The sequence below is a fragment of the Panthera pardus genome, unplaced genomic scaffold (genome assembly GCF_024362965.1).
Source record: "Panthera pardus isolate Hobbes unplaced genomic scaffold, ASM2436296v1 HiC_scaffold_17, whole genome shotgun sequence".
NCBI classification, from domain to species: Eukaryota; Metazoa; Chordata; class Mammalia; order Carnivora; family Felidae; genus Panthera; species Panthera pardus.
In genome coordinates, this window is record NW_026526732.1 from 40683533 (window position 1) to 40709789 (window position 26257).

At 35.2% G+C, this 26257-nt stretch overlaps 1 protein-coding gene and 1 long non-coding RNA gene across 6 annotated transcripts in view; one reads left to right on the plus strand and one right to left on the minus strand.

The window, feature by feature from the left end:
* The window catches only part of TRDN (triadin), a 388796-nt gene that overhangs the window by 94877 nt on the left and 267662 nt on the right, over positions 1-26257 (plus strand). The window contains exons 6-8 of the mRNA XM_053904527.1: positions 10693-10740; positions 14377-14436; positions 22554-22724. Coding sequence (XP_053760502.1) covers positions 10693-10740; positions 14377-14436; positions 22554-22724 — 279 coding nt within the window. The remainder of the gene's footprint in view (positions 1-10692; positions 10741-14376; positions 14437-22553; positions 22725-26257) is intronic.
* The window catches only part of LOC109248495 (uncharacterized), a 48418-nt gene continuing 46540 nt past the window's right edge, over positions 24380-26257 (minus strand). For all 5 annotated transcript variants that reach the window (XR_008422900.1, XR_002072086.2, XR_002072085.2 and 2 more), the window contains one exon: positions 24380-25869. This is a non-coding gene — a long non-coding RNA (uncharacterized LOC109248495). The remainder of the gene's footprint in view (positions 25870-26257) is intronic.

A 26257-nucleotide genomic window follows, 5' to 3' on the forward strand; every position in this document is an offset into this window, starting at 1 on the left:
AATTAATTTTTCATTGCCTCTATTTTATCATATATAAAATGAGTATAATATAGTTGTAAAGATTAAATGATTAGGAAATGTATATATGAAATTATTCAAATAATTCTTGGCAAATTTTAAACAGTAACTATCAGTCAATTCACTATTCTTCTTGATCACTACCGATTAGGTCAGTGACAATCTCTTGCAGGTTTCTTATGTACATTACTTCTCATCCTATATCTGGGACCACCTGATATCCATCTGATTATAGACTGAAGGATCTTAATATCTGTCATCTCACAATTCTGTAACACAACATTCAACCACCTTTATTGCCATTTCACCCCTGTATTTGTGATTCCCTTTTTAAAAATCTCATATAAGCATTTATCTACTATGAAACAAATACTATACTTAACCTATGGTTTCTAATGTTTCACTATGGAACAATATAACATGATAGATATAATCCCATTTAAAACTGAGAATACTGTGGTTTATCTGAACCCAATGATTTTCTCAATGATTCATGTTTATTAATTTATAGACCCAAGTTGTCACCTCAGATTTTTCTAATTTAAGAAGATGTGGCTTTCCCAGTATACCCTCCATTGCATTTTCCTTCTTTTTTTGTTCCACTATGTCTAAATGTCTGTAGTAGAATTTCTCACAGCTGAAGGATCTTGACTTTTTCTCTGAATCCCCATGTTTAGGACCTTGTAATCTGCTGATCAACTTGACTGAAATGCTTGTACTTCCAAATATCTACCAGTTATGACTCATTTCTGTTCCCTCCCCATCTGTCTGTGCATCATATAACCTGGAGTTGTCCTGCTTGATGGCTTACCTGCAAAGCAGGCACCATATACTTAATAAACAATATCCACCTCTAAATTTCCCCACCATTATTTCTACACTTAGCAAAATGAGAAATGAGACCTGACAGTCCTTATTTCCTTGTAGAAATGCCAAATGGCACATCATGAGTGTATTAGTTTCCTGTGGCTGCTGTAACAGATTATCAAAAGTGTCTGTCTTAAAAACAATAGAAATTTATTATCTTCTAGAGGCCAAAAATCTAAAATTAGTTTCACTGGGACCAAATCAAGTTGTCAGCAGGGCCAAACTAGCTCAGGGGGGCTCTAGAGGAGAATCTGTTCCTTGCCTCTTCCAGCTTCTAGGCCTGCTGTACTTCTCTGGTTTGCAGATTCATCAATCTCTGCCTCTGTGATCACAGTGCCTTCTCCTCTGTCTTCAAATCTTCCTCTGCCTCCCTATTATAGGGATACATGGGGTTACATGCAAGGCTCACCTAGATAATTCATGATAATTTCCCTATTTGAAGATCTTTGACTTAATTACATTGCTAAATCCCTTTTAGCCGTATATGGTAACATTCACAGATTCCAGGGATTAAGACATGGCTATATTTTAGGGGGCTATTATTTAAATCACCCCACTCAGCTACTCTTTAACAAGAGTACAAACAGGTCAGATTTCAGAGAAGACTGATAGCTAAATACAAAATATATGTGTTTAAAGATAGGAATCACAGAATGGCAGAGTTTACCAAATTTATGGTAGCAACATTGTCATTAGAGTTTTTATAAATCTTTAGCTATCAGCATACTGAAAGTAAGTTGTATAATTATTATTGTTAGAGAATTTGGATTTGGGGGAAATATTCATGTTTCATTATTTAGGATACCAGAACTAGTTAGAATAATTCTATTATTTTGGTTTATTTTAGGAAGCCAGATGTTTTTTCGTTCGCTTGTTTTTAATTTTTTCCTGATGAGGCTATGTGAAGAGTTTAGTCACTTTAGCAGTAGGATAAAGTTTATGTGTGGCCAAGACAGTGCCATAATTTCCTTAGATTGTATAAGTTCCTTATTAAAAATTCATACTCAGTTGCATGTACTTTAAATCAGAAATCTGAGAATGACCTGAATACCCTAAGTATTTTTATATTGAATAATCTCTTCACATTTCATTTAAAACATTGATTAATTTAAGAGCCCAAGTGGTTAATTAATTTTGATACTCAAAATGACTGAAGAAGTAAAATATGAAAAGCCCCTGGATTCTCCTCCACAACTCTCATCTGACTTAACACAGGTAACTAACACACTTCTTTCACTTAGTGTGTTTGAAGTTAGTATTAAGTTCCTTTGCACAAAATGTCTTCATGCCTCTGTGTTATTGGTCACCATAATAGGTATCACTATCCACTCAGGCTATTCAAGCTGCAGAACTAGGGGTTATTGTTGCCAGTGGTGGCGTGGACTTGATGGATTTTAGAATCATCTGAATAATTTTTAAAATATATATCCATTGCATACTCCATTTTGGGATCATTAATGTTTGGAAGGTAAGACAAGGGTTTGAGTCAAGCTCTTCTAAAGACTTGAATGACTCACCAAGGTTAGAATCACTGTCAATTAAACTCATGGCCTAGAGTTCAAGTACAGTCCACAGAGCTTTCCACTGACCAGGCTGTATTTTAAAACAATGTATAACTGGCTGTCTTGGGGTGAGGCCTGCATCTATGGTTTACCAAAGTCTTTACCATTCTCTGTCATCACTCCTGGAGTAGACATGGTCTGTCTCATTGCAGAAGGCATTTGAGTTATAGTCCTTCCATAGACATCTTGGTCTTTTTCAATATGAAGAGCAGTCCTGCTCAGCCCCTTGTCCTACTCCTTCTTTATTATAATGTATCCTACTCTCACTTCTTCTCTCCCACTGTTATCTCCTCCACAATCATTTCTCAGTTAGATTAGGACAGTGAATTTCACTGAATTACCCCTCACATTCATGTTAATCATGCTACTAACAGGCTTAAATCCATCCTTTGCCATTACAGTCTCTTAGAGATAAAAGCCACATTTTCTACCGTGGCATAGAAGACTCTTTTCATAAAATCAGTGATGACCCTACAAATGTCCAGTTTTGTGTACTTTCCCACATACTTTCCCGGTTCGCAACCTCCTCCTCAACACTTTAAACTCTCAACTCTGCCCCTGTTGCCCTCCCATGACACCCAGACCCACCAACATCATCTTTGCGGTAGGCAGCCTGCACTGTTGGGCACTCCCTAAGCAGGCCCTCTGCCATCTCTCAGCTCTGTGCTTCTGTGTGCACTGTTCTCTCTGGCCTGCCGTCCCATCTTGTGCAGTGACTTGACAAGTCTTCCATTCATTTCTTTGATTCTCGGAAGGACTGTCAGTTCCTTTAATAGGCCTTCTCTGCTGTCCCTCACTCTGGGACCATTTTGGCATTTTCTCCATGCTACTTTTATACCCCTGACTTCACACTATGAAACATTTTGACACCAATTTTTTATTTGGGTTACATTGATCTAACTCATTGAGATCAAGAACTATGTTCGTCTTCATATATGTTCTAAGTCATTTTTGACATTTACTCTTATGATTCAAGCTCAATGGTCTGTTAGATTTCTACCAGCTCTGAATTTGTGTGCTTATATCATATTAAAAATGACTTGAACATTTAGCAAAGTGACCAACACAAGAAACAAACTCAACAAACATGGAAATAATGAATGAGTTAATTAATGAAGTATTCATTTTATCTATTTTGTTGATCTCTACTTGACTCCTATTTTTTCCTTGAACATTTTTTATGTTTAATTTCAAATATATATCATTATTCAGCTTTAATTGGGCTATTGTCAATTTTATTTGGTCAGAAGCAATTGAAGAATTTGATAGTAAGTTCCATATTAAAACAAAGACAGTCTATAACATGTAATTAGGAAACACAATAAAATTTATAATATAATAAAATAGATTAAATTATACAGATTAGGGGCACCTTGGTGGCTCAGTTGGTTAAGCGTCCAAATTTGGCTTGGGTCATGATCTCACTGTTTATGAGTTCAAGTCCCGCATCGGGCTCTGTGCTGACAGCTGGGAGCCTGGAGCCTGCTTCGGATTCTGTGTCTCCCTCTCTCTGTTCCTCCCCCACTTGCACTCTGCCTCTCTCTCTCTCAAAAATAAATAAAGATTAAAAAAAATTGTTTTTAAATTATACAGATTGGGGCACCTGGGTGGCTCAGTCGGTTGAGCATCCGACTTCAGCTCAGGTCATGATCTCATGGTTTGTGAGTTTGAGCCCTGCGTCGGGCTTTGTGCTGACAGCTTGGAGCCTGGAGCCTGCTTTGGATTCTGTGTCTACCTCTCTCTCTCTGCCCCTTCCCTGCTCAAACTCTGTCTCTCTCTCTCTCAAAAATGAATAAGTGTAAAAAAAAATAAAAAAAGTTATACAGATTAATTTTGACAATTTGAAAAATGCAAAAAAAAGAAAGAAAGAAAGAAAGAAAGACAACCACAAACCACTTATCCGAAGATAAACACTAATATATTTTTTATTTTCCTCACATTTTTTTCTTTCATTTAGTTGTGTTTTTTTATTGCATATTGCCTTGGGATTTTTGGGGGATGGAAAATTTTATTGTTATTTTCAGATAACATTTAGGCTTTTATTTAACTATTAAACATGTCAATTTACTCAGAGAATAAACCATAAGAGACTGGAATCCAGTTGGTAAACCTACAACCAGATCAGAGAACTTTATCCAAGATGGCTCCCAGACAAAAGAAGGTTTTTAGGCATTCAGAACAATAGGTATTTGCTACATCAACCCGAGTTGTTTAGTGTTTGGGTAAAGAACTGACCTCAGGAATGGGGAAGAAGTTCACATGGCAGAAGTGTGTGCCGATGAATGGTCAACATCAAGGTGGGCCAACCAGTGGAAACAGGTATATCCTGGCAGGCAGATACTATAAATGGAAAAACTGACCATAGCCATTAGGCAATAATGCACATTAATTTATTCACAGCACTTACTTTGTGCCAAACACCATACTGAGCACTAAAAATTTAGCGATGAATAAGGCCTAGTCCAATGAGAGATCTAAAACACACTTATACCACCATTTAGTGAGTATTCTACAAAGAGACATCCTGGAGGAGATAACCGCCTTTCTCGATTGCTGAGTAAGTCTGAATGCAGTTTTTTGGTAAAGCCTTAGAGGAGTGGATGACTTAGGATTTAGATGTGCACTCTGGAACCTAAAATGGAATATATAAGAGCTAGGCCAAGGGCCATTCAAGGAACCAGGTGAGAACTTACTTAAAAGACACCAGAGAACCCCAATGATTAGTATTAGTATTAGTTTCCTAGGGCTCCGTTAACAAAGTATCAAAAACTGGGTGGCTTAAAATAACAGAAATTTATACTCTCACAGTTACACATGTTAATTAAATTTATTTGTTAATGATCAGTTGAAAAATATAGTACCTATATATTGTCTCTAAAGTCACATGACTTTTCAGAAGGATTGATTATCTCAGAGAGCTGCAAAGAAGCTATTCCATGCTTCTCCTAGCTCCTGGTGATTGGCTGGCAATCTTTGGCTTTTAGATGGACCACTCCAATCTCTCCAATCTCTGCCTTCATCTTCAAGTGGTGTTCTCCCTACATCTCTGCTTTTTCCTTCTGTGCATATCTGTCTCTGTGTCCAAATTTTCCCTTTTCATAAGGACACCCATAATATTGAATTAAAGACCACCGTAATGACTTCATTTTAACTTCATTACCTCTATAAAGACTCTATTTCCAACTCTAAGGTCACATTCTCAGGTACCGGATTAGGACTCCAATACATCTTTTGAGACTATGCAAACCAATGCGGTCAGTATCACATGCGGTCAGAAGAACATTTTTTTGAAAGGGTAATTTAGAATAATAATCCTGATTGACTGGTTTAGGGTTGTTTCTGGGAAATAATTATAGGACTGGAACCAGAGGCTGGCAAAGGATTTTGCTGAAGATGAGGCTCAAAAGCCAAAGAGGACAGGACATTAAAATGTATCTAAATATCCTGGAGCCCTTTATAAAAATGCTCTCAAAGACCACAAACTAATTTAGTCAGCCTATATTGTATAAACTTTTATTTTTGCCTTCTCTCAGTCATACTTAATTGACTCTTTAAAGTACAAAATATATTTTCTTTTTTCTCTCTGACAGCTGTGAAAGATAAACCTGGAAATGAGATTTCTACAAATATCTATGCATCACCTCCTCCATAGTGATTGCTCACTTTTGAGGAAGTGATTACAGTTCTGGAGCCCCAGGTGAAGGGGAAATTACCCATACAATTAAATCAGAATTCACAGTAAAACCAATATTTTGGAATTTAAATATATACTTTGTGATTTAGAGCATTTATCAGATGATATTTGTAATTTGGGGCAATTTGCCTAATCTGCACTTTAATGCATAAATAAATGTAATTTTATTATGAAAAAGAAGCATGTACATTATTGCAGGACTGGTTGTAGGTAACAAGCTCGGAGAGTCCAACCAGCACACTTTGGGTCATAAGAACAAGTTTCTAGTCTGCACAGGACCTGCATGGACAAGGTAGCATAGTTGGGGGAAGAGTACTAGTTTGGCAATTTGATCACACTGTATTCTTATTCTTCTCTGCCATAGCCTCTTTTGAGGCAGTGTTTTCTTATCCAGGGACAAAGAAGTTCAGGCTAACTGCTCCTATCAGCTCTAAAATTGTGTGCTTATTTTAAATAAAAAATGATAAATTTGTCCTTTAGGAAAAATGAGTAATATAATCTTTGACAAGTTTCTCTACTCAGGAGTGCTTTTCTATTGAGTCCATCATTACAACTTAGAATGTGTAGATCATCTTGCCTTAACACAGAATGGAAATTCTACAGATTAGTTACAAAATAAATAGATAAATACATACATACAGAGACATACATACTAACCAAGAGTATATCTGACACTATTTAGTGTTGACTAAAGCCTAGGCACATCAGTACTGAAAAAAATTTTGCACCAAACTTTTGATTTTTTCCAACTGAGAACAGAGAGATCAGCAAAAGGACTCGGGCAGCCTGGCACTGAATCCTTACAGATTTGGCCCCTGGGGAGGGTTTGCCTGATAAGAACCTCAGAGTCAGGTGCACTGTGAGCTCTGGTACATTCAGAAAAGGACACAGGGCTTGTCCGGCAGGTTGCCAGGGCCACACTCTGTAAAAGCACAGAGCACAGCTTGCAGAATGCTGGAGAGGGACCACATGGGGTGGGCGAGAGGCTGCTGCAGAGTTAAGTTGAGCTGAATGTTCTGGTCAGGGAAAGGTCAGAGTCTGGGCAAGTGCAGGAACAGCAGGGCCATGCCAGCTCTGATGCCAAACATCAGGGCCATTCCAACTGGTGGATTCCATTTGTTTTTAATTATCAGTATACCGAAGAGACTTTTGTTTCTTGTAAATAAGGATGACAAGCAAATTAAGCTCCAGCAGGTGCAACAAGCTTATTTTGTCCTGAGCTAAAACTGTCCTAGCTAAGATGTAACTTGCCAAACAGAGCTGGTGAAAGGAAGATACTTTTTTCTTCCATTTGAAAACTGTCAGTTTGTAGTGTCTAAGCAAAGAGGTACACAAGTAAACACAGTTTTTGTAGAAAATTATTTTTTTAATCTTAGAGTGATTATTAAGTCAGTTACTGATGGTTGCATTGTTTTGATAAAAGAAACTTTAAACTTGGTATTTGAGCTCAGTCTTGCCAAAGTTTGAAGTTTTCATCCAAGAAGCTTTACTGGCTGTCTGCCATTTTGAACAGCTCCCCAGAGCACAGGGGTCCAGCTGTTTCACTGAGCAATGTTATGGTACCATTTCTGAGGGGGATAATGAAATTTCAGCATACAGGACTGTGTCTGTAAATCAAAACTTAGACTGTGAGGAACCAGATTTTCCCCCAGGGTAACAGGAACGAGGCATTACTATGCTAATTTGAGTCTGAATTCAGCCCCCTTGCTCTTTTGATTTTGTATTAATTCTTCCATTTATGCCTGTGCACACATCAGCCAGAAAATCCTTTAGTGGAATGGACAACCAGCTGTCCAAGGTGGGTGAGGTCTGGTCCTTCACAGGAGCAGAGACACAGATTAGGTGTTCTCTTGAGAATCTTGCCAATCAGGTTCCAAAAGCACAGCTTATCTCATGCAAACTTGGTTCCCTCTAGAGAACTTTTAAAAGAGGCTTTGTTTTTGCCAAGATTCTCTTTTAGTTTTTAGCTTAATTAATAGTGGTCCAAAAGAACCAATATAAGCTATTTGTGGTCATGTGTGAATGCTGATGTCCTCTCTTTCTTTTGTGAGATATTTATATTGAACTTAGTAACTCAGAAACACCTAAAAGGACTATTAAATGTAAGGAAAAATAATGTCTAGATGTTCTAAGGTGTATTTTTTCCCGTTTCTCACTGGGGTTTAATTATTTAAGAAATTTTGATAAATTAGAAAATTTTTAAATGGCCAAACACAAGCAGTGCTTATAATATCTATACCATATCATTAATAAATAGAATTGTACTAGAAGATGAAAGCAGTTTTTCTTATAATGTTTTAGAATTTGGCTTACTCCAAAAAAGTCTATTAAAACTCCACTATGGGGCAGACAAGTGATCAGCCAAGGGTACAAAAATAAAATAACATGCTATAGTCTTTAAAGAGATTTCACTTACTAGGAAGTCAGATATATGGACGATGGCAATATTTTTTAAAGTTTGTTTGTTTATTTATTTATTTATTTATTTATTTATTTATTTATTTATTTTGAGAGAGAGGGAGAGAGCGTGAGTGGGGAAGAAGGAGAGAAAGAGAGGGGGAAAGAGAGAGAGAGAGAGAGAGAGAGAGAGAATCCCAAGCAGGCTCCACGCTGTCAGCTCAGAGCCCAATGTGGGGCTTGATCTCATGAACAGTGAGATCATGACTTGAGCGGAAATCAAGAGTCAGAAGCTCAACCAACTGAACCACTCAGTTGTCCTGACATTGGCAGTATTATTATTTGATTGCTAAAATGGAATTATGCACATGGTTCAGTTGGTGTATAAAATAAGTAGAGATCAAAGAACACTTTACAAGGAGGAACAACTGTGTCAGGACTGAAAAGGTGCATTGACAAGAGGAAGTGTGAGAGTGGGGATTCGAGTACAAGGCACAGGCAGGTAGAGGGGAGGGCATGCTTGCAGCTGCACTTGTTTTGATATGAGTGGAATGTAAAGTTCAAGGGGAAATTCAAGTAGATAGGATGAGATTGACATGTAAATGTCAAATCATTAGAGCAATAACATTTTTATATTTCATATAGCACCTACTATGTAATAGATACCATGTTAAGCCATGAGGGAGATACTAATATTTGTAACAGGTCAAAAGTATAATCAGAATTTCCTGTTAGAAAGGTTACTCTGAGGGGCGCCTGGGTGGCTCAGTTGGTTAAGCATCCGACTTCAGCTCAGGTCACGATCTTGCGGTCGGCGAGTTCGAGCCCCGCTTCGGGCTCTGGGCTGATGGCTCAGAGCCTGGAGCTTGCTTCCGATTCTGTGTCTCCCTCTCTCTCTGCCCCTCCCCCGTTCATGCTGTGTCTCTCTCTGTCTCAAAAATAAATAAACTTTAAAAAAAATTAAAAAAAAAAAAAAAAAGAAAGGTTACTCTGAGAGAAAAAGATCTAAATCTAAAGGTTCAAGAGAATAGTTAATGTTATTATAATAATATTTGTAATACTGATATACCAAGAAGGGCATTCTGCTCCAAATTTTGAAATGGTCTCTCTCCTCCCAACTCCCTTACTAGGTTAATTTCTTCTCATCTTCACATTCTTAAATGTCACTTCTACTAAGGGATACTCCTGTAATACACAGGCTACTGTAGGTCTCTGAATGCCACCCTACATTTTTTCTGCATTTATACCAACTGCAATTAACTACCTTTGCAGTTATTTGTTTAGCCTCCATTATTCATCCACTTGTTGACATCACAATGACAGGGATAGAGTCTATCTTGCCAGTCTTTAGCACATAGCATGTGCTTCTATATTTTTGTGTAAATAAAGGACAAGTAGAGAATGCAATATTGGATAAAAAAAAAAGTTGGGCAAGAGGTATATTGAAAGGTAGATTGAAAGAGTTTGGCAAATGAACAGAAGTGGAAAATAAAAGATGAATCCTAGATGACTCCCACGTTTCTAGACTGACAATTGGATGTGCCATTAATGAGTTACGACTAAATTATGGGGAAAATTTTTGACTTAAATTTGAGCTCTCCTGTATTAATTAATTGGATCTCAGCTCAGAGTAAATTAAATGTAGTTTTCTGTAAGGGGATTGGGTGTCATTCTAATCTCATACCAGAATATTTTCAAAAATTTTGGGTGGGGAACGTTTCTGTAGAAGAGTAACATATGCAATTTAGTTTGATTATACTTTGCATCAGATTCAGAAAATTATCTCTCTGCATTTCTGTCCTTATATTTTAGTGTTTCTCTCGTATTGAGCTAGGATCCTCTGGCATATAGCATAAGTTTTTAAAGTTTTCTACTTAAATTGAAGTTAAAGATTTGAAAAAGCTGAGGTGTATTCTTACTTTTGCAATCACACCTGGTTTTTGTACAAGTTTGTGCTTGGGTATGAAATAAAAATAGAAATAAAAAATTTATAATTATCTTAATATTTAAACATCTAACTATGTAAAACTTCGTTCCAGTTAAAAAAGATTTTCAAAAGCAGCAGACAAGTTTTTGACATCAAAAATTGCCATGCAAACATCTTGTTATTTATTCTCTTTATTTAAGTGAAAAATATTGTCTATTTCTTTCCAGTTACACACAAAGAAAAACCAAAAGAAAAAGAAAAAGCTGAAAAGAAAGGTATGGAATTGTTCTTACTGCTGTCCTTACACACTGGTTCCTCCCTCTTTGACCTCTTCTTCTTTATGTAAGATTTTATTTTTAAAATTATATTTTGATATTGTCCTTAGAATTGAATCTATAAAGAGTAATTCATAGGCTGAAGTAAATAAAATATTTGAGACTCCAACTTGGCTACCAATTTACTTTCTAGAAATGTATTCATTTTTCCCCTGGCAGTTGTGAGACTGCTTTAGCTAACAGTGAAGATATTATTTCACAAAATATTTTTTCAATTTGGTAGGCGAGATAGTATACTCATTATTTTAACTTGCATTCTTTAATTACTTATAAGACTGGAATTTAAAAAAATTAATTTTTATGTATTTGTTTAGAATCTGCAATATAGACTCATTGTTCAGTAGGTAAAGATACATTATGAAAAGCTTCCTCCCGCCTGGTTCCCAGCCCTCCAGTAGCATTCTATCCTACCCACACGTACACACAGAAAACCCCTTTTATGGGTTTTATGTGCATCTTTCAGAACTTCAATATGCATTTATAAGAGAATATAGCTTACTGTTTCTCCACTTTTTACACAAAATATAATGTGTCCTATATTCTGGCTTTTATAATTTAATAATATATCTTAAAGACCTTTCTGTATCAGTAAATAGGTATTTTCCTCATTTTTTTTTAATGTTTATTTATTTTTGAGAGGGGAGAGACAAGCAGAGAGAGAGGGAGACACAAAATCAGAAGCAGGCTCCAGGCTCTGAGCTGTCAGCACAGAGCCTGATACAGGGCTTGAACCCACAAAACTGAGAGATCATGACCTAAGCTGAAGTCGGATGCTTAACTGACTGAGCCACCCAGGCACCCTGGTATTTTCCTCATTTTAAAATAAAAGCTTCATGGTATTGAAATGGAGGTACTTTCTTGGGGTGCTTGGATGGTTGAGTCAGTTAAGTGTCCGATTTCATGTCAGGTCATGATCTCACGGTTCGTGGATTCGAGCCCCATGTCATGCTCTGTGCTGACAGCTCAGAGCTTGGATCCTGCTTCCGATTCTGTGTCTCTGTCTCTCTCTGCCCCTCCCATGCTCGCTCTGTCTGTCTGTCTCTCTCTCAAAAATAAACATTAAAAAACATAATTTAAAAAATGAGTAAATGGAGATATTTTCTTCCACTATATCTTTTAGCTACTTATTATTTGTAGATTTCAGGATTTAAGAATGATTTTAATAATATATTTTTCTTATGTAAATATTCACACTTATTACTCATTTCTCCTGATGATATGTGTGCATGTCATTTGGGTATATTTTCCTGGTCTGTCACTTTTTCAAATATTTTCCTCAGGTTTCATAGTTAATTTCAGGATTTCTGTGTGAGTGGATATGTGTGAATGCATATATGTGTATATACGTGTGTGTGTGTGTGTGTGTGTGTGTGTGTGTGTGTTTATATTCTTGACTTTTTATATGGCTAAATATGTTTTATTTTATTTTGGTGTTTCTGTTTTTGGATCTTCATTCAAAAATTAATTCAACAGTTGCTAATATTTCCTCAAGTTTTTAAATTTAGTTTCATATTTCACATGTAACCTTAAATCATCAAAAAATCCATTTCAATGTATGATGTGAAATAAATCTCTAATTTCATTTTTTTGTTGCTCTTGTGTTAGAGTGGATCATGTCTAGGATCTTTGTGCTAGATTTCAGCTGATTCATATGTCCACAATATTCATAGACTGCTGTGCTATTTCCTGTGCAACATTCCAGTCAGATAGAATGTTTTATAATATTTTAGGAATCAGATCCATGGGAACATGTTTCAATCTTCTTTATTCTATACTCATATTTAAAATTTTGAATTAAATAGTTATTAGTTTATTAGTGTTTACTTAGTGATGATATACACGAATTGCAATACAGCCACCTTCTTTGTTCTAGAAACAGGTGTCTATTTCCCTTCTGCTGTTAAGTTATGCGGAATTATTGGCATTAGGTTCTATATACTCTGACTAAATGAAATAATCTGATATTTCATATGAGTTTTTTCAACTTTCACAGTAGCTAAATATTTGTATTACAAAATAATCAAGAATTTGTCACTCTTGAATTAGAAACATTACAGGAAATTTTCATATTGGAAAGGAGAATAAAATACTTTATTGTAAGTGTCCTTTACTTCATTATATACCAATTAAAGGAGTTTGCTTTTTATGAAGTAAGTCATTACACTGCAGCCCCATGTCCTTCTGTGAATTGGGCCTTTCTTGGCTTGGCATCATGCTCCTTCAGCTAACACTGTCCAGGCTCTTCCCCACAATCCCAAATCGTAGTGGGAATGGCTGTGGAGCAGGCTGAGAGGCAGAAAGGCTGAAACCCTGGAAGGGGAGTCATCTGCTCTCTCTCGGTGAACTTGCAACGGCAGGGGTCACTTGGTCTTCAACTGAGCATCGTGCGTGAAGCTTTCTGTGAGATTTGTCTTATCTCTCCAAGATTCTGGAGAAACTGTTTATCAACTGTGTTTTAAAACAATAGTTTGTAAAATACATATTGAAGCACATTTTGTCTTTTATACTACAAGTAAAGCTGATGGACATTAATGTTCTTATTATATAGTTGGAGAAATGGAAATAATTGGGACTCTCATTTTTAATGTGAATAATTTGGTTCTTTAACCCACCTGTTTAATTAAATCTCTTATTTTTTTCATTTAATTTTCTATAATTTCTTTAATTCCCATTATTCTCCAATAAATAATACATAAATGCTGTAAATTGTGTGGTGATTTGGGAAAATACCAAATTACACAGATTAATGAATTATGACTAACCTGCACAAACTCCTGTATGTCTCAGAGCACCTTTACTTCATAGAAGCTAGGAAAATAAATTTATATTGATTTACTAATTTGTTACATAAACAGTGAGAAGGTATAATGTTTCAAGTATGTCAAATACTATTCGTTTAAGAAGCTGCACTCGATCAGTAATCATTTATGATTATATAATTTATGATTTTTTTTTGGTCGTTCTCTACCAAAGATGCCATTTCTTAGGGCTTACTTGGGTAAAAAAACAAAAACAAAAACAAAAACAACTTTTTGGCTGTCAAAATGTCATTGGAGTGGAGGACATTTGGTTAGCAGGGACCAGAGATGCTAAGCATTTTTCAACGCATAAGACAGTCCCTTATAGTAAGAAATGATTTTTTCCCCAAATGTCAATTATGTCCTTGTTGAGAAACACTGCTTTTAATCCAAGCTCTAATTCTGATTGAAATATTTATTTTAATTAATCATAAAGAAAGTGTTTCATCACAATAATATAATATCTTTTGACAAATTATTATAAAACTGCTCTCTGTTTATCTTTCTTGAAAACTTAATCTACTTAGAATAATAACTTTAAAAAGGAGAGTGAGGTTAGCTTTCAAAATGCTTTCTAAATCTTTATGCCAAGTCTTTTAAATTGGATTTTATATAGTTGTTATTATATTGGTAATTTTTTATTTCTAAATCAGGCTCATTAATATCATCAATCTTCAAAATCGTACATAATTTGGTGGCTATAAAGCTGAGATAAAGAGAAAGCTTGGTCTTGAAATCTATTTAAGGTGTGTACTAATATAAATTTTTTCTGTTTAAGCAACTCACAAGGAAAAAATTGAGAAAAAAGAAAAACCAGAAACAAAGACAGTGGCAAAAGGTAACTTTTCCTTTTATAGTTTATATAATCATTCTTTTTACTTTAAAAGATTACACTTTGTGGGGTACCTGGGTGGCTCAGTCAGTAAAGAGTCCAACTCTTGGTTTTGGCTTAGGTCATGATCTCACAGTTCATGAGTTTAGGCCCCATGTCCAGCTCTGTACTGACAGCGCAGAGCCTGCTTGGGATTCTCTCTCTCTCTTTCCCTCTCTAACCACCCCTCTCCTGCTTGTGTTCTCTCTCTCTCAAAATAAGTAAATAAACTTTAAAAGATTATATTTTGGGTGTCAGGTAGCTGGCTGATTATATGCATTCAACATTTCCTGTACATAAAAATTAATTTGGCCTTACATTTAAATTGAATAATAAAGAATAATAAAAAAGAATAATAAAACTAAATACTTAAAATAATAGAGCATCTGGAAATGTTAGAAAATGATGAAGAGTATTCCCATATGTGGTAGGAAGAATTTGGAACCCCAAGAACTTTACCACTTGCGGTCATCCTCATGGATATGTTACATTACATGGCAAGAGACTTTTGGAAGTAGTTTTCTCTAAAATAGGGAGATTATCCTGGATTATCCAGGTAGGCTAAATGTAATCTCACAAATCTTTAAAGCATAGACATGTGACAGAAGAGAAAGAGTGATTTGAAGTGTGAGAAGGACTTGCCACCCATTGCTAGCTTGAAACTTGAGGGGAGCACGTGGACAGTGGGAGAAGAATTTTGCCAACATGTTGAATTCCAGTAAATAATGCAACCCTGCTGGCAATTTGATTTTAGCCTTGTGCACCCTAAGCAGAAAACCTACTTGAGCCACATTGTGCCAAGACTTTTGAACTTTGGAAATTGGGAGATATTAAATGGATATTATGTTAAGCAGCTAAGTTTGTGGTTATTTGTTACTATAGCAATGGGAAGCTGGCACAATATATTTGGCTTATAGCTTTTGACCAGTAGTACACTTTGGATTCATTTTAGAAATTTCAAATTCAGGATTTGTTTTTTTCAAGAATAAAGGTAATGCATATATCTTGATTGATATTTTAAGCCATCGAAGCCATCGAAGTATCTTAATAATATACTCCCCCCCAAATCAATTAGAATATCAATGTAATGTTATGTATTTTGGAGGATTACATAAATATTAAATTATAAATATATTATGCTAAATTTATTTGCCAATTGTTTGATGTTAAACAAATATGGATTCTAAGTGATAGTTCAATCTTATCTCCTAAATTTAAATTCCTTTTTCTTGTTTTAAAATGCACGCATTTTGTGAACAATAATTTTTAGAAATCTCAATTCAGTATTTTCAAGGGACTAATCATTTAAATAAACATTGGAATCTACTTTCAAAATTCAAGGTGTTTATCTACACAATGCAAAATATTTAAATATTTGAGGCAGATATATTTTTTACTAAATATTTTTCATGAGATAACCAAATATCAGTGTATTAAAGATAGATGGATTATAAACCAAGACTTTGTTTCCTAGAAGGTAGCATGAATTTAGTCTCGGGATGAAATTTATAACTAAATTTGTATTATTTTATTCTATTTGGTTCTCTTCTGTTTGACAGATTTGAATGAAAATAAATTCAAATGTATATGAAATCTTGAAGCTGGTAGGGATGTTAGATATCGTCTCACTTAATTACCTAACTTAACAGATGAAGAAACTGACCTCCAGGGAGGAAAAAACAATTTGGCCAATTCGCATAACTAGTATGTAATTGAACTAAGGCAAAATCCCAGGTGAACTGAGTGTAAATCTAGTATTCTTTCCAAAGTTAATAAAGGTCTTCAAGCATCAATTATTCCTTCAACAAATATCTATTTAATCCTGTACTAATTATTTATTGGTGTGAAAAAATTACCACAAATTTAGAAACTTAAGTCAACACACATTTATTATCTCAGCTTTTGTGTCTCAAAAATCTGGGCATGGCTTAGCTCAGTTCTCTGCTTCACAGTCTCTCACAAGACTGTAATTAATTTGTTAGACAAAGCTGCAGTCCCATCTGAAGGCTCAACTGGGGAAGGATAATTTTCAAATTCATTTACATGATTGTTGACAAGATTCAGCCCTTCATGGCCTGTTGAGTCAGGGCCCCAAATCTTTCTTTGTTGGCTGGAAACCATTCTCAATTCCTTTTCACACGAGTGCCACTAATATGACAGCTGGCTTTGTCAAATTTAGCTGGCTTTAGCAAATTTAGCAAATTTAGCTGGGGGCCATCCTGAGTCACCCTGGGCTGCCACATATCACAAATATTTTGCTTACATACTTATATTCTTATGGGGGAGATAGATGTAATCAACCTATATATGTATAAATTGTGGGTGTGCATACACACACACACATAAATATAATTTCCCTTTTTATTTTATGTATGTATTTATACATTATGTTAGGAATATAGTAAATACATAGGAAATGCTCTTTGTATAATTTGGGAGAAAACAGAGTAAGATTAAAAAGGCATACATTATAGCATGTGATAATTAAGTGAGAAACAAAGATAACCTATTCTATTTGAAAGGTATGACCAGAGTTAAAATAAAACTCTCCGTCAGAAGACTTTGATTTCCAAAGGCACTGCCATGGAACATAGCATGTTTCTTGCTCTGTTTCAAGTCCAGCCTGTCAAAGAGCTGCAATTTGCTGAATCATGTCAGGACATCCTCTTGGGGAAAAATAGGCCTTTCCATCTACCCTGGTACATGTGTAGAACCTCATATCTATTGTGAAAAGTAGCCTATTCCTATAGTTCATTAAAAATAACAAAGACTGGGAAGAAGTAGAATAAAATGATGGCAAGAGAAGTGAGTGGGGTAAGCCAAGTTCAGGGCAGGCTGTCGCACTGGCCTATAAATAGCCATCTTTAGACATATGTGTATTTGGTGAAGTAGGGGAGGTTACTATTTTGATCACTCTCTGAAGACTTTCCATTGTTTTCACTGGTTTGTGTATATTTATGTCTCCCCTCATATGTCTTACAGTATGTTTTTTGTATCATCCTCATGGATTAATATGAATAACATTATGCAATTGATTATAGTGGGGAAATGGGTTAGGCATTTTGGTTCTACTACTTCTATTCTTGCCTCATTGGTTGCACCATGTTTGACAAATGGCTTCTTCATTCCTACATTTCTCATCTGTAAAGGGAGTATAATATAGTAATTCCTGTTATACATCAAAATCTAAGTTCTAGGAAAACTCCAAAGAGCTCTAGGAATGCAGGGTATGAGGATTTAATATTAGAAATGCCTATGTACTTATTTTGCAGTTTCCAAATTCTTTTGCTCATGTGTTTTACTTATCTCCACAGCTTCCTTAAAGGAAGAAATAGCTACAGTGTTATTTTTTTTTAAATGGGAGAAACTTGAGGAACAGAGAAGTTAAGCAGTTAGCAGTTCCTTAATGAATGAGAGTTGAAATTTTGTTATTTAACTCCAAAAATGAATAGTATGTCAATATGTTTACTGGATAATGTGGTTTTCCTACTTTGGCATAAGACATTTTGATTCGAGTACAGTCACTAATGGGTAATGCTAATTCCAAAATGAATCAAATATGCTAATGTCTTTCATTTGATTAGACCATTTAATTTTTTATTTGACAAAAATCATGAATTAAATTTCTTCCTACATAGAACTGGGTGATGTGAAGGGCTCCTGGGTGGCTCAGTCAGTTAAGTGTCTGACTCTTGATTTCGACTCAGGTCATAATTTCACGGTTTGTGATATTGAGCCCTGCTGTTGGGTTCTGTGCTGAGGGAGCTAAGCCTGCCTGGGATTCTCTCCCTCTCCATCTGCTCCTCCCCTGCTGCTCTCTCCTCTCTCTCTCTCTCTCTCAAAATAAATAAATAAACATTAACAAAAAAAGACTGGGTGATTTGAATATACCATGACAATACTTTTTTGTTTTTCCATTCCTTAGTGAGCTCCTAAGTGCTCCTAAGAGCTCTTAAGTTCTTTTTGAGAAATAAAAAGCAAACAACAGGGTTTCATGGTATTTTCCCCATTATATTCTCATCATTTTTGAGTTTGTACCCATTTTAATGCCAGGCAAATTTACTTGTTTCCAATATGAAGATCACTGACAAATATCTAAAATAAGTAAGGATAATAACAAAATTTTATACTTAAAATCATTTGATGAAAATAAGTTTGTTTTAGAGGTGGTCATGACTTGAAGAAAATTATCTTTGCTCATTTATAAATTATAATGACATTAAAGGTAGATCTGAATTTCATATATTGCTAATTCCATAGTATGATGTTAAGATTAAATCAGGTGCTACCTACAAGTGGGTAGGTGTCATTTAACACAAGGAAAATAACAGTTTCACACACAAAAAGTATAAACAAAAAAACCACTTGGCAAATTTTTCAAGTTTTGTCAAGTTCATTTTAAACACATATTTACATATACAATGTTTATCACTATATGTACACTTGATCTGAATATAGTAAAATGCGTACTGTTTTCTTGATCAAAATTACTAATTCAGTAAACGTTTGTGTTTTCTCTGAAAAAAGCACTGTGCTAGACATTACAATGCTACAAAAATGAATAATATAGTCCTTATCCTCAAGTTGCTCTGTCTGGTAGGGAAGAGAGATGTGTGAATAATCATTTGTAATACAAGGTATATAGTAGGGAAAAACAAGTGTGTTTTAGCAAAAGTTGAGGCAAGTCAAAACTCAGGAGAAGGAATGATTAATTCCAATGGCATTGCCCTTTGTTGCCTATGCATTGTGTGCAAAGGAATGTGTATATGTGGAAAACAAAGAAAACATAAAGAATGAAGCCTGGCAGCATTACTCATCTAGAAAATACAATGAGATATTCAAGAAAAAGAAAGTAGTCTAGTGGAGGAAGAAACTTTTGGAAGGGTGCTATGAGAGGAGAGATAGGACAGGGTCAGACCTTGTGGGATTTTCTTTTAAACATTTATTCATTTTTGAAAGACAGAGCATAAGCAGGAGTGGGGCAGAGAGAGAGGGAGACATAGAATCCGAGGCAGGCTCCAACGTCGGAGCTGTCAGCACAGAGCCCGATGCGGGGCTGGGAACCATGAACCGCAGGATCATGACCCAAGCCAAAACCAGATGCTTACTTGAATGAACCACCCAGATGCCCCCAGATCTAGCAGGGTTTTAAATGTTATACTAAGCTTTTTTTCCAGATAGGAATATTATCCTGTTAATCCTTGGAGCGCCAGCAGCTCACTCTGAGCCCACGCCATGGTAAGCTCTCTGGAAGGGTTCCTTAGGTGAGCAAAGGTAAATTGTATGAGCCTGTGGTGGTGTTGGCATCACAGGGGAACTTTCTTTGCAGCTAGAAACTAACAAATATTTGGTGTGAGGTTCTGGAATTATGCTGATTTATAGTATTTGCAGAGAGCTGATGGTTTCAGACACGGAAATCTATTAATCTGCTGTAGGAAAGAGCAGTAACCAGCAGAAGAGATTTAAAAATGGTTTAAAAGAAGTAGAAGAAAATCCTCAACTGAGTATAGTTACAGAAGCCACAAAGACATTGGAAATTTGTGGAGTAATAGGGTCATTTTTGTGTAAGAGTTTTATGACCAAGTAACTTTGGAAAACAATGCACATAATAATCCCCCTCTTTGAAGATTCTCAATATACTTTAGCTTTGAGAAATTTCGTAGTTAAAAAAAACTCTTTTGGGGCTCCTGGGTATCTCAGTTGGTTAAGCATCTGACTCTTGATTTCAGCTCAGGTCATGATCTCCTAATTCCTGGGCTCTGGACCCACGTTGGGCTATACACTGATATGAGGAGCCTGCTTAGGATTCTCTCTCTCCCTCTCTCTCTCTGCCCCTCCCCTGTGTGCTCTTTCTTTCTCAAAATAAATAAATAAAAACTTTAAAAAATGGTTTAGCTTAGTGTTTCCATATTTATTGGATCATAGGGATATCCCTGTACTTCTAACACAGTAGCATCATCTTCCTGCAAAGTTTGTGAGGAACAGTGCTTTGGGAAGTTTGGCCCGTTCAATTAAATGCAGTACCACAGATGATTTTGGTTTTGCAAGCATCAGGCATTATCATTTTCATTCTTCTTCTCATGGGACCTCACAATATTATCTTGCATTAGTCTCAAATTATTGCTTAGGGTACTAAAACCAGGAAGCTTGATTATAATATTTTCATCAAATTTTTCAACATGAGTGACAATAAAGTCTATTACATTGACAAATGACACGAGAGAGTCCACATTGCAGTAGTCTTACTATGGGGTCCAGTGATTACGTGTGGCCCCTTGAATAAGTAATGTCCAATATGTAGCATCTTTATAAACAATTTCCCACTAGTGTGTGCTATATTATTGTTGTCTTTTATAAAGTAATTGAAAGATTCACAAACTGATCAGTTCATATTCCCAGTTCCTTCCCCCCAAATGCATAGAATATCAAATTAAGTATATGTGTGTATAGAATATATATGAATATATGTTATAATTCACATAATAGTTTCTAAGTTATAGCCCTTTCTGTTCACTAGGATATATTTAAGGGTTTTGAAAGTCATTAAAATTAGCATTTCTGATTTAAGATAAGCAGGAGCTAGTATCTCAATTTCTGCTCTTTTTCCATCTCTTTAAAGTCAAGTCATTATACACTGAATGCCCCTGAGTTATCCTTTAATGGATTTTATTGTTTCGTTTCTATTAGTCACTACCACTACAGCAATTTCACATTTGTACTCTTAATAGTTATTTTAAAAAAATATGTTCAGTTTCTTGAATGGCTTTTTTAAAGTTTGTTTATTTATTTTGAGAGAGAGAGAGAGAGAAAGAGAGCATGCATGTGTGAGCACACAAGTGGGGGAGGGGCAAATAGCAAGAGAGAGAGAGAGAGAGAGAGAGAGAGAGAGAGAGAGAGAGAGAATCCAGACAAGCTCTACAATGTTGGTGCAGAGCCCAAGGTGGGGCTGGAACTCACAAACCATGAGATCATGACCTGAGCGGAAGTCAGAAGTTTGAGTCACCCAAGTGCCCTTCTTGAATGACTTCTAAGATATTTGAGTTATGGATTGGAGTGGCTGGGTGGCTCAGTTGGTTGAGCGTCCGACTTCAGCTCAAGTCATGATCTCACACTCCATAGAGTTCAAGCCCTGCGTTGGGCTCTGTGCTAACAGCTCAGAGCCTGGATCCTGCTTCAGATTCTGTGTTTCCCTCTCTCTCTACTCCTTCCCAACTTGTGTTCTCTCTCACGTGCTCTCAAAAACAGATAAACATTCATTAAAAAAATTTTTTAAACATATTTCAGTTGTGGAACAAAATGATTATATCCTTGTTCATATATATATGTATATATATGTATATATATATATATAGTATATGTATGTATATGTATATATGTATATATACTATATATATACTATATATAGTATATATATGTATATATAGTATACTATAGTATAGTGTGTATATATATATATATGTATATATATATATATACATATATATATATATACACACTATATATACTATATACTTGGCTCTTTGGTATGGGCATTGCCTTTTGCTGAACATGCCTGTCTGCACAAATTCTGTGTATTTCAAATGCCTCTTTGTTGATATGCTAAGCTCATGGCTACCTAAAAGATAATGTTTTCATGTACAAATTAAGAATGTGCCCAGCTTGCAAGTGAGCTACATTTCTTTTTTAAGTACTCTAACATGTCACTTCATAGACGATATAAAACTTAGATATAGTCACAAGTACATATGTGAGGAATGCTATTTTTTCTTTTTTTTAACGTTTTATTTTATTTTATCTTATTTATTTTTGAGAGAGCACAAGAAGGGAAGGGGCAAGGAAAGAGGGACAGAGGATCTGAAACGGACTTTTTGCTGACAACAGCCAGCCTGATGTGGGACTTGAACTCATGAACCTCAAGATCATGACCTGAGCCAAAGTCAGATGCTCAACCGACTGAGCAAACCAGGGACACTATTTTTCTATTGTTTTTCCTGTCTCTCTCTTTCTAAATTGTTCTTAACAATCAATAAAAGATGATTGGTAAACAAACAAAAATAATCCAATTTGTCTTTAACTTTGTACAGAAGAGAGGAAAACAAAGACCGAAGAGAAGATTAAAAAGGAAGTGAAAGGTGGGAAACAAGAGAAAGTGAAGCAAACAGCTGCAAAAGTCAAAGAAGTACAGAGACCATCACCTAAGCCCAAGGAGAAGGAGGGAAAAGAGAATGCAGCTGTGTCCAAGCATGAACAGAAAGGTAAACATTCAGAGGAGGTGGCCAAAGGTTCTAAGAGAATTTTGGGCAAGAAGCAGATACAATGAAATTAAAAACTCAAAAAGACTAAGATCAGACTTCAAATAGGAGTAAAAAGATGTCTATCAGTTAATATTACCTGAAAGGCGACGCAATAATTGGGAATTAAAATGTATTTATAGGAAGACTAAAATATGTTCCATATCTAAAGATGCAATGTGAGGTATTTGTAAAGGAGGATTTGAGTTAGTATCTCAAGTTATTCAAAGCGTGAGGAAATTTTTTAAATTCTTGAGACACGAGGTTTCTATTAAGAGGTGGAAAAACAATTTTGTGTGTCCTACTCTTTGGAGACAGCAGTCCAAGAAAAATGACAATTTTACAGGAGTTTTTTTAACAATATATGTCAGATCTTGGAGAATAAGTATAAAATCTCTCCATACATTCCTGTTGCCTCTGCAAGAGCATATAATTTGGAATATACATTGAATTATTAAATTCAGTTAATTTAATAGGCAGAAAGTTATGGGAAAGAGAACTCTCAAGCTTCTTTGCCAGCTTCCACTGACTAAATTTAGGACTGTAGAAATCTCTGTATCTGACACTGTGCTGCTCTTCATAAGAGTGATGTCAAACTTACAGCCCTACTTCACGGAAATAGAGCATTTAAATGGAGATGGAATATAAGCCTGAAATTTTTTGTGGACACATGCTATGAAAATAAAAGGGTGGAGTTTTAAGAGGGCAGCTGAGGGCTCGTCCCTCATCTCTGCCCTTTGTTGAATCTCTTCTACCCGAGTCCATTCCTGGCGCTATGCTGCTATAGAGTCCTAAGACTGCCCATACAGAATGTGGGATTACTCAGTTGGGACTATTCCTATAAATGTTTTTTAGGGGTGTTGCAAAATAATACTTTCCTTTACCCTGGTAGTTTTGAATGATTGTATTTGAGTACTAAAATTAAGGAATGTTTTCTATGAGATTTTCATTTAAAAATTTGAAAACTTTATTACTGAGTAAGCTAGTTGGACACTGAAACTGAAAAATTTTCACCATTATAAAACATAAGATGAAATTTGCAATCCACACTTTTCTTTTTGATTCCACATATAAGTGAGATCATGTGGTATTTGTCTTTGTAATCTGCCCTTGAATTTTGTCTTTGAATCCCTTTTTTCCTTGAATTCACAATATAAATTTATCTGGCAAAAGATACATGTTTTTTGAAAATATATTTTAAAAAAGAAAGAATAAAAAACCTCTGTCTCTTTGTTTTTGTGTGTGTGATCTGCAAATTTTGAAATAAATGAAAATTACCTAAATTTAAAATTTTTGTAGATCACTAACAAAAAGAGTGGGATTAAAACTTTGGATCCCTAAGATCTTTCTTCAATTAAAAAAAATGATTATATTGTCTTGAAAAAATTTTAAAAAATTGGTTATTACCTCTCTTAAAACTTTATATTTTTTCTGAAATCTTTGGGGCAGAAAAAAATTATAGTAAGTAACGATAAAATATTTTGAATGCAACATTTTGCTGTATAGAAAATAAGAAAATTAATCTTCTGACTCACTGATCTATTTTAAAGTGATCATCAAGGTCCTAAAATACTTTACATTTTAGATTGCCCCTTAAAAATGAAAATAATCACATGAAATCAGCTGAAACATACCAAGTATATTTTTATTTTTGTCCATAAACACAGTATGTAAAAATTCATGCCAGTTATATATAGGAGTATTAAAATATTTACCTAGCAACTTGGAACATGAATAAACTTTTTGATGTCCATTTTTAGTATCCTTGGTTTTTCTTGGGGGGGTGGCATATTTTATTGACGCTCTAGACACATCACTAGGCATTTTAAAATAAGGTTTATTTTCCAGGTCACATATATTGTATTTTATTCTTATCAGTAATCAGAATTACTAAAGATAACATTCTAATACCATTTTCATTTTCAATCTACTGTTTTTATTTCCACGTAAAGAGCTATTTATCTATTAAAAGGACATTCGAATATCACTTAGAGTCAGAAACAAAAGCACAAATGTGATTTTATCAGCTAAGTAAATGCATTTGCTAAAGTAAGACTCCCCATTAAGACAGCTAGCATCAATTAAATAATTGTATCATTAAGTAAATAATCAAAACTATACTTCTGATAGCTGGCCAGACACATAAATACATTATTTGTTTTAATTAAGCAAAGATTTAAGAACATTTATTCATAAAAAACTTATCACATTATGGTTTCAACTGAACACGATACACAAAGATGCAGTGTTTTTTAAATAATCTATTTGTGAGGTGGCTTTCATTTTGAGACTCTTGTATTGATGATTTAGTGGGGATCCCTTCTGTGGGGAAGGGATTATTTATTTGCTTAGTGTAAGTTAGTCTTAATGAATTTGAGTTCTTTTCAAATAGATTTCTAAATAGTTTGTTGTTTTTTTGTTTTTTTTTTGTTTTGTTTTGTTTTGTTTTTGTAAATCAAAGGCCTACAAGTCTTTCACTGGAAACAGATTTTTACATGGAGCAGACACATTTATTGGCAGTTTTTAAATTATATAGTAAACATGCAAATACATTCACATGAAGTTACTTTTAGTTTTATATATTTCCACTTAAAGCACTGGGAATAAGATGCATAGGTATGTACCAGCCTACCATACACTTCTACACACCCTTATGTACCACATAATCTAGTTTCTATGGACCAATCTTAATCTGTTTAAAAAGGGTAAGAAGGGCTGGCATGATCAGTCTTTGCTTTTCTGTCTGTGGCAGAAGTGTGGAGAGGGAAAAAAAAATCAAACTACCTGACTGCTATTCTCATTCTTCCTTTTCATTCTCCTTTTCATCCTTCTCCTTCATTTTCTTCTTTTTAACAACTATCTACATATTTGTGGTAGCCAGAGAGAGTATAGCTAATGGGAATCAACCATAGAGTACCAGACCACACATGCCCCATGCTCATAAGAGATTTTTTAAAATTTCCTTTCTGTTGACATTCTGCACCCAGAATGCATTTTCTCTCTGCTGCCACTCCACAGGCAACATGACAAGGTAGCAGCTGAATAACATCCATCACTGCTCCTTGAGGGGAGAAATGGCCAGCATGTGTGATTCTTAGAAGGTGTTCATCTGGGAGAAAAAAATATTAAGAAATGGTCACCACATATGAAATTCCATGAATTATTATCACAAAACTGTGAAAGTTATAATAATAGAACTGTTCATATTTTCTTTAGGAAAATTTTCCTAGTCTAATATTTCAGTTGCATTTAAGGAAGCATTTCTATAAAATGAAGCTTCCATATTAGGAAGGCTTAGTTTTGCTTTATCCTTAGACAGGTGAAACAGACACCCTGGAGACTGCCCAACATATACGTGCCTAGAATTCTGGCACATTGTTAAGGTCAACACTCAGGACAGACAGAAATGGGCATCCTAATTTAAAATATTTGAAAATTCTTGATTTAAAATATTGTAAAAATACCCTCTCATCTTCCTACTTGTGCCATTAGACTCC